The sequence below is a fragment of the Empidonax traillii genome, unplaced genomic scaffold, assembly GCF_003031625.1.
Source record: "Empidonax traillii isolate 1590-97213 ecotype Southwest subspecies unplaced genomic scaffold, ASM303162v1 scaffold1060:size1239554, whole genome shotgun sequence".
In the NCBI taxonomy this organism is placed as follows: domain Eukaryota; kingdom Metazoa; phylum Chordata; class Aves; order Passeriformes; family Tyrannidae; genus Empidonax; species Empidonax traillii.
The window spans coordinates 191,816-203,087 of record NW_020956253.1 but is presented as its reverse complement, the minus strand read 5'-3'; the positions used below and the strand labels follow the sequence as shown (position 1 = coordinate 203,087).

At 50.4% G+C, this 11,272-nt stretch overlaps 1 protein-coding gene across 1 annotated transcript in view; it reads right to left on the bottom strand.

Annotated features, from left to right (window-relative positions):
• Nucleotides 1–3,786: 3,786 nt before the first annotated feature.
• Nucleotides 3,787–11,272, bottom strand: part of LOC114068409 — an 83,917-nt gene continuing 76,431 nt past the window's right edge. Inside the window, exons 4-5 of the mRNA XM_027904444.1 lie at nt 6,808–6,874; nt 3,787–3,883 (exon numbers count right to left, since the gene is read on the bottom strand). Coding sequence (XP_027760245.1) covers nt 6,867–6,874 — 8 coding nt within the window. The 3' untranslated portion in view covers nt 3,787–3,883; nt 6,808–6,866. The remainder of the gene's footprint in view (nt 3,884–6,807; nt 6,875–11,272) is intronic.

Sequence of the window (11,272 nt, the reverse complement as noted above, 5' to 3'; positions counted from 1 at the left end):
GGCCTGTTCTCCACCCCAGGTCCAGCTGGTGTAATCCAGCCACTTCCATGCTCTTTCTCACCTTCCCAAACACTCTGGCCACGCCTGCCCTGCCCTGGGGATGTGATTCCCCCTCCAGGATCCTGTGGGTCAGTACCAGCGGGCCAGGATCACACCCTGGGTTTGCACCCTCATGCCCCACTGACCAGGCTCCCAGTCCTGAGCTGTGCATCCACCTGGGAGCAGAGGCCTGGCTGGGGAAGGACTGGGAATCCCAGTGTCACACCAGTTCCCAGCACTCAATAATCAATCCTCAGGAACCACACTGGGAGGGTTAATACCCCCAGCACGCATAAAAGGAGACACTGAAGTGACAGGGAGCTTCACCTGCCACCTTTTGTGGGGATAACACAAACCCAGCAGAGCGCACAGACATCCAAAAACACATTGTTTATCAAAGCAGCAACAGATTTTTCTGTCAAAAGCAGAGGCTTTCACAAGGATGTCTCCGGCACGGGCGGATTCCTGGCAGAGCAACGAAGGGACGCAAAGGACCTGCAGCTGTTTCTCCTCACGGGGGGGGGGGGAAGAGTCAAAAAAGCTTTCAGAAGCTTCATTAAAAGCCCAGCCGCTCATGTGGACCAGCTCAGGTGGGAAGGGGGGCAGAGGAAGGGCCTCCCCCCGCGCAGGGATTGCCCTCAGGGGGGGAACACTCCTGGCACCTTCCCTAACGCCGAGCTCCAGGCACGGTGTGGGATGGGACCTGAGCTCCTGCTCCTCTCCCTCCCCACACCCTCCTCCACCCTCCCTTTGACACCTCCAGAGGGAAGGACCGGTGATAACCCAACACTTGAGCCGTTTGGAGCCTGGCTGCTCTAAATGCAGGCACGTGGAGCAGCAGGACTGAGCCGGTGACATTCGGGCCCCAAGAGCAACAACCAACCAGGTGAAGAAATCTGGGAAGAAATTACCCAGCACACCTCGTCTCCTTGGCCCCCCCTGAGATCCATGCAAGATGTGTTAATGCATCTGATTATGATCTGAATTATGTACAGAGGCTCCTGCCAAGCGCTCTGTGAAGTCTCTTTATTGTTAAGCTGGAAGCTGCTTAGGAGTGAACGGTCCAGTCATCGTATTTCAAATTACATTTGGGGGGAAAAAAAACCCTGACATTTTCCTATTTCGTGGCTGGCTCAGAAGACAAGGTGGGTGTGGGGGTTTTCTGTGCTGAAGGAAGAGCAGGGGAGGTGGGGACAGAAGAGGAATCAGAATATTCCCCATCCTTTCCTGTCCCCTGAGCTGAGTGGATTCACTGAATTCCTGCATGGCTTCCCAGATGTGGTTTTTTTCCCAGAAGGGGAGTATAAACACCAAGGTGCTCATGGGAACACAGGCCCTAAAACTTTGTAAGAAAGGGTTTCTAGAGGAATTCTCATGAGAAAGGCTGGGTAAAAACGCCACCTGGGACTTTCAGTACACCTGTGAGGGCCACCTGAGCTGTCACCAAATCACCTGTGAAAAAGATCATTTTTCTCCCCAGAATGTCACACCAACACTGGAGATTTTTAGAAAAATACAGACAAGCACCTCCCAGGTTTATATTCCATACAAGCAAGTTTGGGATGCCAGATTACCATTGCACCTCTAATTGAACCACAGAATGGTTTGGGTGGGAAGGGACCTTAAAGCTCATCCAGTTCCACCCATTTCCATGGGCAGGGACACCTTCTACCATCCCAGATTGCTCCAAGCCCTGTCCAACCTGACCTTGGACACTTCCAGGGACTGGAAGTCCACAACCTCTCTGCCAGGGCCTCGCCACCCTCACAGTAAAGAATCCCTTTCCAATATCCAATTTAAACCAGCAGATCTGGAGCAGATTTAGGGACCAGAGCTATACCATTTGTAGCCACCACGGTGATGTTGTGGTTTAAACACTCCCCCAAAAAAACATGCCTGAAGGTAGGATCACAGGCTGGATGCCAGCCAGGCAACCAGCCCTGCTTTAAAAGGAAGTCTTTATCTCCATGGAACTCTTCACTGAACAACAGGCTCTCGGTTCTCAAAAATGAAGGCTTGCTAAACAATCGGATTTTAACCTGGCATTCTGCATTGTTGGCATCCTCTGCTGCTGCAGGTAAGTGTGATTGCCTCGCCCAGCAGGCTGATTTTCTCTCTCTTTAAGGGGAAAAAAAAAAAAAAAAAGGAATTTTCTCTTTAAGTTTAACTTTGAGGCAAGATGGAAGACCACAGCCTGGCCTCAAAGCCGGGAGATCTTTTGAACTCCGAGTCAGCAGGATCTCCCAGGAGCTGAGCTCGAGGGCTGCTCTGGAATAAATCAAGAAGGATTTACTCCTCCACTCGAACGAGGCAGGGAAAAAAAACCCTCTTTACATGCACAGATATGGGGCTTGGGGTGGGGAGGCAGAAAAGAAAATTAATAAAAAAGGCAAATTAAGAGGGCCTTGGTGGCTTGTCACAGTCCCACAGGTTGAACAAAGTCCTGCATGGCTGGACTTCCTGGAGGGAAACAGCAGCACAGTTGCTAAACCTGCTGGAAAAGGTTCAGCCCAAGAACAGATGGAGCAGATGCTCCAGACACGGCACACGAGGGCAAGGAGCTCCTGGAGAAACCTCCTGACAGCAACTCAGAGCAGGGGCTCGACCTGCTCCTGTGGCACTGGACATTCCTTCACAGATCAGCAGAGTCCAAGGCAGAAGGGGCCTTGAGAGCACCTGCTCCGCTTGTGCTACAGCAGCCAATTCCACTTCATCCAGGTTTCTCCTAGGAGCAGGAGTTCCACCTGGCAGCCAAATCCCGACTTGAATTAACTACGGTGGCTCCCAGCAAGAATCCACTGTGGAAGGAAGCTACTTCCACCCCAAAACCTGGGCTGGCAGAGAGGCTTTGTGTAGGATGTTACACCTCCCCTCGCTGTCCCGGTGTCCCTCTGCCAGGGAACACCATTCCCTGGGAGAGGCAGAAGTGGCTCCAAGCTCCAGCCACTTCCCTTGCCTCTTGACACCTTTGCTCAAGCCCAAACCCATCAGCAGTTTTGACAACGCTCCAGAGCCTGAGTCTGCCTGAAGGAGCTCAGCACAGGGCACAGAATCGCATCCTCTGGCTCCCTCACAGCAGTGAGAAGAAAACTGGTGAGGGAGAAATGTGCTGCTGGCAGCAGTTCCAGCCTCTGCAGCGAGCCTGGCTCCCAGTCAGCCACACACTCCCTCAAGAGCTGAGCTGGACTAATCCTTGCAGGGTGACACAACCCCCACTCCAAAGAGTTTTGGGGCATGAGGAATGATGCTGAAGAAGAAAAGATTCAGAGCTCAACTCCCCTCCCCCCCCAAGCTGTGAGCGGGGATTGGGATCCCAAGACACTGAGCTGGAGAGCTCAGACCATCAGTGACATTCCACACCACCCCGAAGATCAGGACTTAAAAACTGCTGAAATCACATCACTGGGAAATGTCACTTCTTCCCCTGAAGCCCTGCCAAATGAACTTGGCTAAAACTTTCAGCAAAAGAACAGATGATTAAACAGAAGAGCTGACGGCCAAAAAAATACAGTAAGGGGCTTGATGAATGCTCTGGGGGTGACACTGTAGTGGTGGGCCTGCCCTGTTTTCACAAGCTTTCCTCATCTCACCGTTGCTGTAACTGGACTGTGGGAGGAGGAGAGTGTTGCCAGAAAGGGTGATGAGATATTCTGGTGAAACACGTTAAAATGCAACATGTTAAAACACAACCAAACAGATGCACGGGGCAGACTGACACCGCAGGGCTCGTCTGTGCCTTACCTGTTGTCCCTCAGCTCCTCAGCTCAGGCCCGTTCCATGTCACACATCGACTCCTCCACCACTTCTCTTCTTTCTCCCAGCTCTGATCTCAAGGTCTTTTCTCCTGTTTAATATAAAAAAACACAGACAAAAACCACATGTACTTAAGAAACATCTTTTGCACGGCCTCGAGGCATCATCGAGCAGGAGGGGCTGTGGAACAGCACATGGATACAAACATTCCTTCCAGGCCTCTCCAAACAGCTGAGGGATTGAGCAGCCTGGGATAGTGGAAGGTGTCCCTGCCCACGGAACGGGATGAGCTTTAAGGTCCCTTTCCCTCCCAAACCATTCTGGGATTCAATGACTCATGGCGCAGTCGGCCTGAAGAAGCTCCCAGAGGTTTGACAAATCTGAGTGTGAGAGGCTGGAGGACACTAGTGAGGACACAGGCCCAGATGGGACAACTTGGAGAAGGGATGTTTCAGATCTCAAAGGGATGAGAGAGAGCAGCTCTCAGCCAGCTCAAAGGTGTTCTCAGCTCCCTTCACAGAAAACTCCTCCTCTATAACACCTGACAATCAACTGGCAGCTCTCAGGTTGTATCCACGGGATCATTTCCCACAAAAGATTAAATAAAATTATTAACTACATCATCTGTAAGTGCCAAGGTCAAAGATGACCCACTGCAAGCCCCCTGGTCTGACCTGTTACATGACACACCACCAGCTCCACCCACCAGGTCCAGCTCAAGCCCAATAACTCAAGCCCAAGGCTCCAGGATGATCCTTCAGCGCTGCCTCGGCCGTCGGTGGCATTTCCTTCTGTTTATAAAACAAGATTTATAGCAATTAAATTATGTGGTTTTTTTCAAAGCCACCAGCTATTCTGAGTCCCTGAAACTCCAGCCCCTGGGGGCAAAGGACCCAAGGAATTGGAGGGTCTGGAAATGGGATGTGAACCAGCCAAAGGAACCACTCTCCTGAGAACCACAGGATGGTTTGGGATGGAAGAGACCTAAAAGATCACCCAGTTCCAACCCCCTGCCATGGGCAGGGACACCTTCCACTAGAAGGTGTGGAGAAGATTTCCCAGGCAATCCAGGTTTGGTTTTTTGAAAAGCCTAACTCTAATGTAAGCTCTGGAAACCCTCAGGCTGCTCCTGGGACAAATGCCACCTTATGATAAAAGCAAAGCCTTTTCTCTAATGAACACCATATAACTTCCATGATGTAAAAAATTCCAGCATATTTTACTTAATATTTATTGTATTTATTAATATTTTACTTAATATTTTACTTAATATTTCATTCTGACCACTTAATATTTCATTCTGACCACTGTCACTAACAGCTATGACAGCACCCCAGCACAGGCTCACCCCCCTCCCCCAAAAAAAAGGTGCCTTCTCCCTGCTCCCCATCAGAGAAGCTGTTATAACTTCATTTCATATTTTATTAGTTTTTACAAGCCAGCCACGCTAAAAGGTTGCGCCAGTAATTTAAACTGCACTTGTCAGCAGAAGCGAAGGACATCGTGGGATACATTTTATTCTGGCTCTTTTATTGCTTGGCCCCTCGGAGCGATTCGAGCGGCTTAAGGATTTCAGAGGCGCTGTCACAACAGGATCTGGGCCATCACAAGCTGCCATTTAAACATCAAAAAAAACCCACAAAACTACCCAAAACCCCCCAGTTTAATTCACATCAGCCCTTCTCCTCACCACGCCCAGCTGGGAAGAGGTGCTGGTTTCCATCCTCATCCAGCTGCCTGGACACTGTGGGGCTGGAGGGGGGACAGCATCCCACTGCTGAGGTGCCTGACCAGGAAAGGACTCAATTCCAGATCCCACCGGGAAAACTGACCCCGAAAAACAGAGGGGGATGTTACTCTGTGGGAGGGCAGAATGAATGGGGATGTTCTTGGTCAAATAGCACGAGCCCAAACCAAGCTGAGGTGACAGAACCACCGAGGGGTTTGGGTTGGGAGGGACCTTAAAGGCCATCCAGTCCAAGCCCTGCCATGGGCAGGGACACCTCCCACTAGCCCAGGTGGATCCAACCTGGCCTTGGACACTTCCAGGGATCCAGGGGTAGCCACAGCTTCTCTGGGAATTCCAGCCCAGCCCCTCCTCACCCTCACAGTCAGGAATTCCTTCCCAATCTCCCATCTCTCCCTGCCCTCTGGCAGTGGGAAGCCATTTCCTGTGTCCTGTCCCTCCATCCCTTGTCCCCAGTCCCTCTCCAGCTCTCCTGGAGCCCCTTTAGGCACTGGAAGGGGCTCCAAGGGTTCCCTGGATCCTTCTCTTCTCCAGGTTGGACATTCCCAGCTCTCCCAGCCTGTTTCCAGAGCAGAGGGGCTCCAGCCCCGGGAGCACCTCCGTGGCCTCCTCTGGACTGGCTGGGATTTTCAGGTTTGGGAGCTTTCCCTCTGAATGTGTTAACAGAAGTTTTCCAGGTCACCTTTGCTGCAGTCTCGTCTGGAAGGGGGGGGTGTCAGATGGTGCCTGCTCATCCTCACAGTGCCCACCAAAAAGCTTTTTCCCTTTACCCCCTGGTCACAAAAACATCCCAGTCTGCTTCCATCTCACCCTCTCCTGACAATTATGTCCACTTGCTTCCCTATTTTCTCTTCTTTCAAGGCTCTTATCCAGGCTGGTTTTATTTCCCCTCCCCTGCCTGCACCATCATTATTTTTCCCCACTGTGCTACTCCATATCTAAAATTTGTTTTCAGCAGGTTATTTAAGCTCATTCTCCCTCACTAAGGCAGACAAATATTGCAGCCTAACACAGGGAATACGCCCATGGAAATCATTCCTGTTGGGATGATCAACACTCTCACCCAACCTCAGCAAGACATGGGACAACACAAGCTCAGATCCAGAGCTCCAGAAAGAATTCCTGGCACCCTCATGTCAAGTGCCATTAAGGCCAGCAGAAGTCTGGACAACACAAAACATTAAATAAATAAAACATTAAAGTGAAGAGCAGAAAGTTTCCCAGGCTAACACAGGCACCATGTCCCATAAAACTGGGAACAAACCCACCTGGGCCCATTAACTGCACTTTTTCTGCGGGATTGTTTCTGCAGAGGTCACCCAGCACATCAACGCTCTGGAAAAGAACATGGAAAACAGCTGGAAATGAAGGAGTGTTTGGGGATCCTGATGTCATTCCAGAGTGGGATAAGGCAGGAGGGGCCTACAGGGGGAGGAACCCCCCGAAGAAAACCCCAAAGAGCCCCTTTCTCCCTTCCACTTCAGCAAACGAAATCCCACAAACAGGGAAATTGTGGCTGCAAGCAGAGAGAAAAACCAAGACTTTAAGGATCCTGCTGCAAGAAAGGAATTTCAAAAGGCTTGGGAGGGATAAACCATTCATTTCTTCCCTAAACCTGAACACAAACAATTGATTTCCCAGAAACAAATTGGGAAATTATCCCCCCACACACACACTCACTCCCTCCAAGAGTCAAGCCCAAACCTGCCAGTGAAGGATTAGTTTCTCCTGCCTTCCTCCTTGACCTTTACCTGCACAGGCTTTGCCAGGTTGGGTCCACACTCCTGATCCAAAGTCAGACAGGCTGGAGGTGCCCCAAAAGCTGCTGATTCACCGGAAGGGAAAAGGGATTTTGAGCTAATAATTTACCTTGCAGAGGACTGGGAGCTTGCCAGCACACCAGGCAGGGTGCAGCTCGTGCTGGAGACTCTCCACTGAAAGGTCTGGGCGCCCCCAGCCACCAACTCCAGAAGCCACCACTTCCCTTTTGATGTCCTTTGTCTCTTCGGATGGCCAAGTGACACCGAAACCCCAAAGGGACGAGGATCCCCTTTGAAAAATCCCTAAATACCCTCAGCCTGCCAGCCAAGCTGATATGATGACACATGGTGAGGGCTTTGCACCAGAAAAGGAGGAATGCACAGGGATGATCCCAGAGGGCTCTTCCAACCTAAATAATTCTTACTTTTGAGGGGAAAGAAGGGAAAAAAGGATTTTTTTTTTTCCTCCCTTATATAACTCAGAAACACTTCCATAAAGAAGCCACTTCTCACAGGCTTTGGAGGCTCGAGACATTCAGGGGTAACAAGTGGACCTTCACACTAAGGTTCTCAGTGTCCCTCTTCACCTGAAGACACAGCTGGGAATATTACAAACCCTTTCCACCTTAAACCTGCTGAGTGGCACGAAGAATTAGCAGGAAAGTGAGGGATGCTCAGCAGGGCCAAATTAACTGCTGCAAAGAAGAAGAGCAAGAGGCATTTTAGGCACGGCTCTTCCTTCTGCCGCAGGGAGAACGTACAGAGGGAGCAACAATTTCCTTCCAGAAAAACGCCCCCTGCCAAAATTCAGTCAGCAGGAAGTGGTCCAAGCAAGAACTTCCAGCATTTTAGGGTGCAAAACCACCCTCTGTTCCCTGAGGGCATTTTGCTTTCACAGCAAAAAAACGGTGCCCTCGGGAAAGGGAACGGAAACTCCCAGGAAATCTGAGTTACCTGCTTCTACCTAAAGTACAACTTCCAGAGATGCATCCAAAGGGGCAGCAGATCCATCCCTCCCTGGGAATTTGCTCCAATGATTAATCACAGCCCACAGTTGGTTCTTCTCCCCGTCCTCTCCGAAAGACTCGGCAGGATCCAGCACACTCTTCCCACAGCAGGGACTCGTGTCCCAGTCTCTCTCCTGACCCACAAACGGGAGAATTACAAAGTTCAGTGGGAGAATTACAAAGTTCAAGCCCAGATATTTCCTCCCTGCGTTCAGCCACTGCCCTGCTGCTCCTTCCCCAGGATCTGCAGCTTTTCCCACGTCTATTTTAGAATTCCCACATCGGAGCTAAATAATAAGCTTTTTCCACCAGTTATTTTCAAAAACGCGGGTTTTTTTGGAAGTAAAAACACCCTTTGCTCCTATTTCTCAGCTCACATGTCCATAGATGGCATTAAAAACTTCTTATTCTGGGAGTTCAAGCTGAGAATGGCTCTTCAGCTCAGCCACAGGGACCTTTCCACAGAGACTGTTCCTGGAGTTTTTCTGGACTGTTTCTGCCTCTTCCTCAGGCACAGCCCACCCTGCTCACTCCTTCCCCTCTGGTTTACAACTCATCTGGATTATTACTCCAAGTCATTTATCACATTCTTGTAAGGATTTATTGCTCCAGCAGATCCGTGAGCTCCCCAGACTTCCTTGGCAATGCCTCTGTCCTTGAGGAAAAATCCCAGCAGCAGCCAGGACTCCCAGGAACTCCCCAGGATCATCACATTTACAGCCCCACGGCTCTAGCACAGCCTTGGCATGGCTTTTATTTCCTCTCCTGATGAAAAGAGAGCAGAGGCAGGGGCTTACACAACCCTCAAGGACAGCTTTGATGCTGCCCAGACACACAGAACTGGGTCCTCTCTGAGGAGCTCAGGGAGAACCCGCTCCCCCCTCTCAGCACAAATCCCACCCTCAGTTGCTTTTGATTGAGCAGAAGTGGTCATCAGAGGAATGAAGCCGCTTATCTACACCTATCAGACAAAAATTACCTGAAAAAACGGGCCTTTGTCACCACAAGAACAATGCCTGGTGCCACCTGCAAGGATGCTCAACTCCGTAACTTCAACAAGTGCAAGAGCTGTATTAGAAGGTCCTTGAAGTCCAGAGTCCTGTTACATTTTAACACCATCTTTCAGCCAAGCAGGTTCTTTGCTGGTTTGTTTTGTTGCAGCGCACCACCTCATGCACTTACTGATTCCTGCTGGGCAAATTTTGCAGAGGTATCTGTTCATCCCTGGCATCCTGAGGTTACAGCGTTATTTTATGGGGGAAAAAAAGGTTATTTTATGGGGAAAAAGGTGCTGTTATTTTATGGGGCACAAAATTCTGCCCCCTCTGCCCCACTCAGGTGAGAGTCCCACCTGCAGAGCTGCCTCCAGCCCTGGGGAACAACAGCACAAGGACGTGGAGCTGCTGGAGAGAGTCCAGAGGAGGCCACGGAGATGCTGCCAGGGCTGGAGCCCCTCTGCTCTGGAGCCAGGCTGGGAGAGCTGGGGGGGCTCACCTGGAGAAGGGAGGGATCCAGGGAGAGCTTGGAGCCCCTTCCAGAGCCTAAAGGGGCTCCAGGAGAGCTGGAGAGGGACTGGGGACAAGGGATGGAGGGACAGGACACAGGGAATGGCAGAGATAGATGAGATACTGGGAAGGAATTTTTGGTTGTGAGGATGGGGAGGGGCTGGGCTGGAATTCCCAGAGAAGCTGTGGCTGCCCCTGGATCCCTGGAAGTGTCCAAGGTCCTCCCATTCCCACCCCCTGCCACGGGCAGGGACACCTTCCACGATCCCAGGTTCCTCCAAGCTGTCCTGTCCAACCTGTCCCTGAACCCTCCCACCCCTCTATGTAGATAGATTTTACCACCTTCACCACCATACACATCCACACACACACACACACAGATATTTTCACACACACAGAGGACCCAAAAAACCCCTAGATCCAGGGTCTCCAAAAACACACACTGCTCTGGGAATGCCATTTCTGGAGAGATTGTTTTCCAGCAGCTTCCCCAAAATGACGCTCCCTGTGGGAACAGGAAGGACAGGATCCAACCCGAGGGTGGTATCCAGGGATGCTTCAGCAACACAGCTTTTCTCCCTCCTCCTCCTCTAATTCCCTGCCCCCCTGTTCCCTCACTTGTTTCCAAATTGGCCCAGCTTTGGTGGATTTTTATGGGAACTGCAAAAGAGGCATCTGCCAAACATCAACTCGCTGCTCCCAGGGGCAGGGGCACCGTGACTTGAAATGGTCACTGTGCCTTTATTTGTATTTCTTTTTCACTGTAAAAACCAAAACAAAACAAAAAGAAGAGTATTTTCTCACTCCCCTTCTCCAAATCAGCTGCATGGTTCGCATCAGAGCCTTCCCAAAAAGCACATCTCCCAGCAAACTAAACTACCAGCTGGAAAGTTCTAGCTGAGTTTTGACAAAATACAGGCAGCTGAAAACAGGATTTTCAAACACAAGAAAAGCTGGGGAATTCCCCTCTCCCAGATAAAAGCCTCCATCAGTCCCCTCTCAGGGCTCTTTGCCCACCTTTCTCTGCTGGTTTGTCTTGCTGCAATAGCCAATTTAGCTATAGGGGGAAAATGCCTCAATATTTTAGTTGTCCATTAAACTAAAATGGTGCTTTGCACCCAAAACCATGGATTTCAGGTCCTGCTTTCACACAGACACCCTGAAAAGTGCATTTTAACCAAAACTCTCCTTAGATGCCCTTCAGTCCACGCACAGACCACCAGCAGGATTCCTGAGCAGGCGGAACACAAACCCACCACAATTAACAATTCCATAATCAGGATTTCACGTTCCTCAGAAGCAATTTGGGGTTTGAGGGGTTTTTTTTAAGGTCTCCACCAAACCCCTGAAGCTGGGGATGAAGGGGAAGATGGGCAGGTCAAACACAGCCAGACACTCTGATGTTTTTACATGATCCTTGCCCAACTTTGCTTCAAAAAAAAAAAAAAAAAAAAAAAAAAA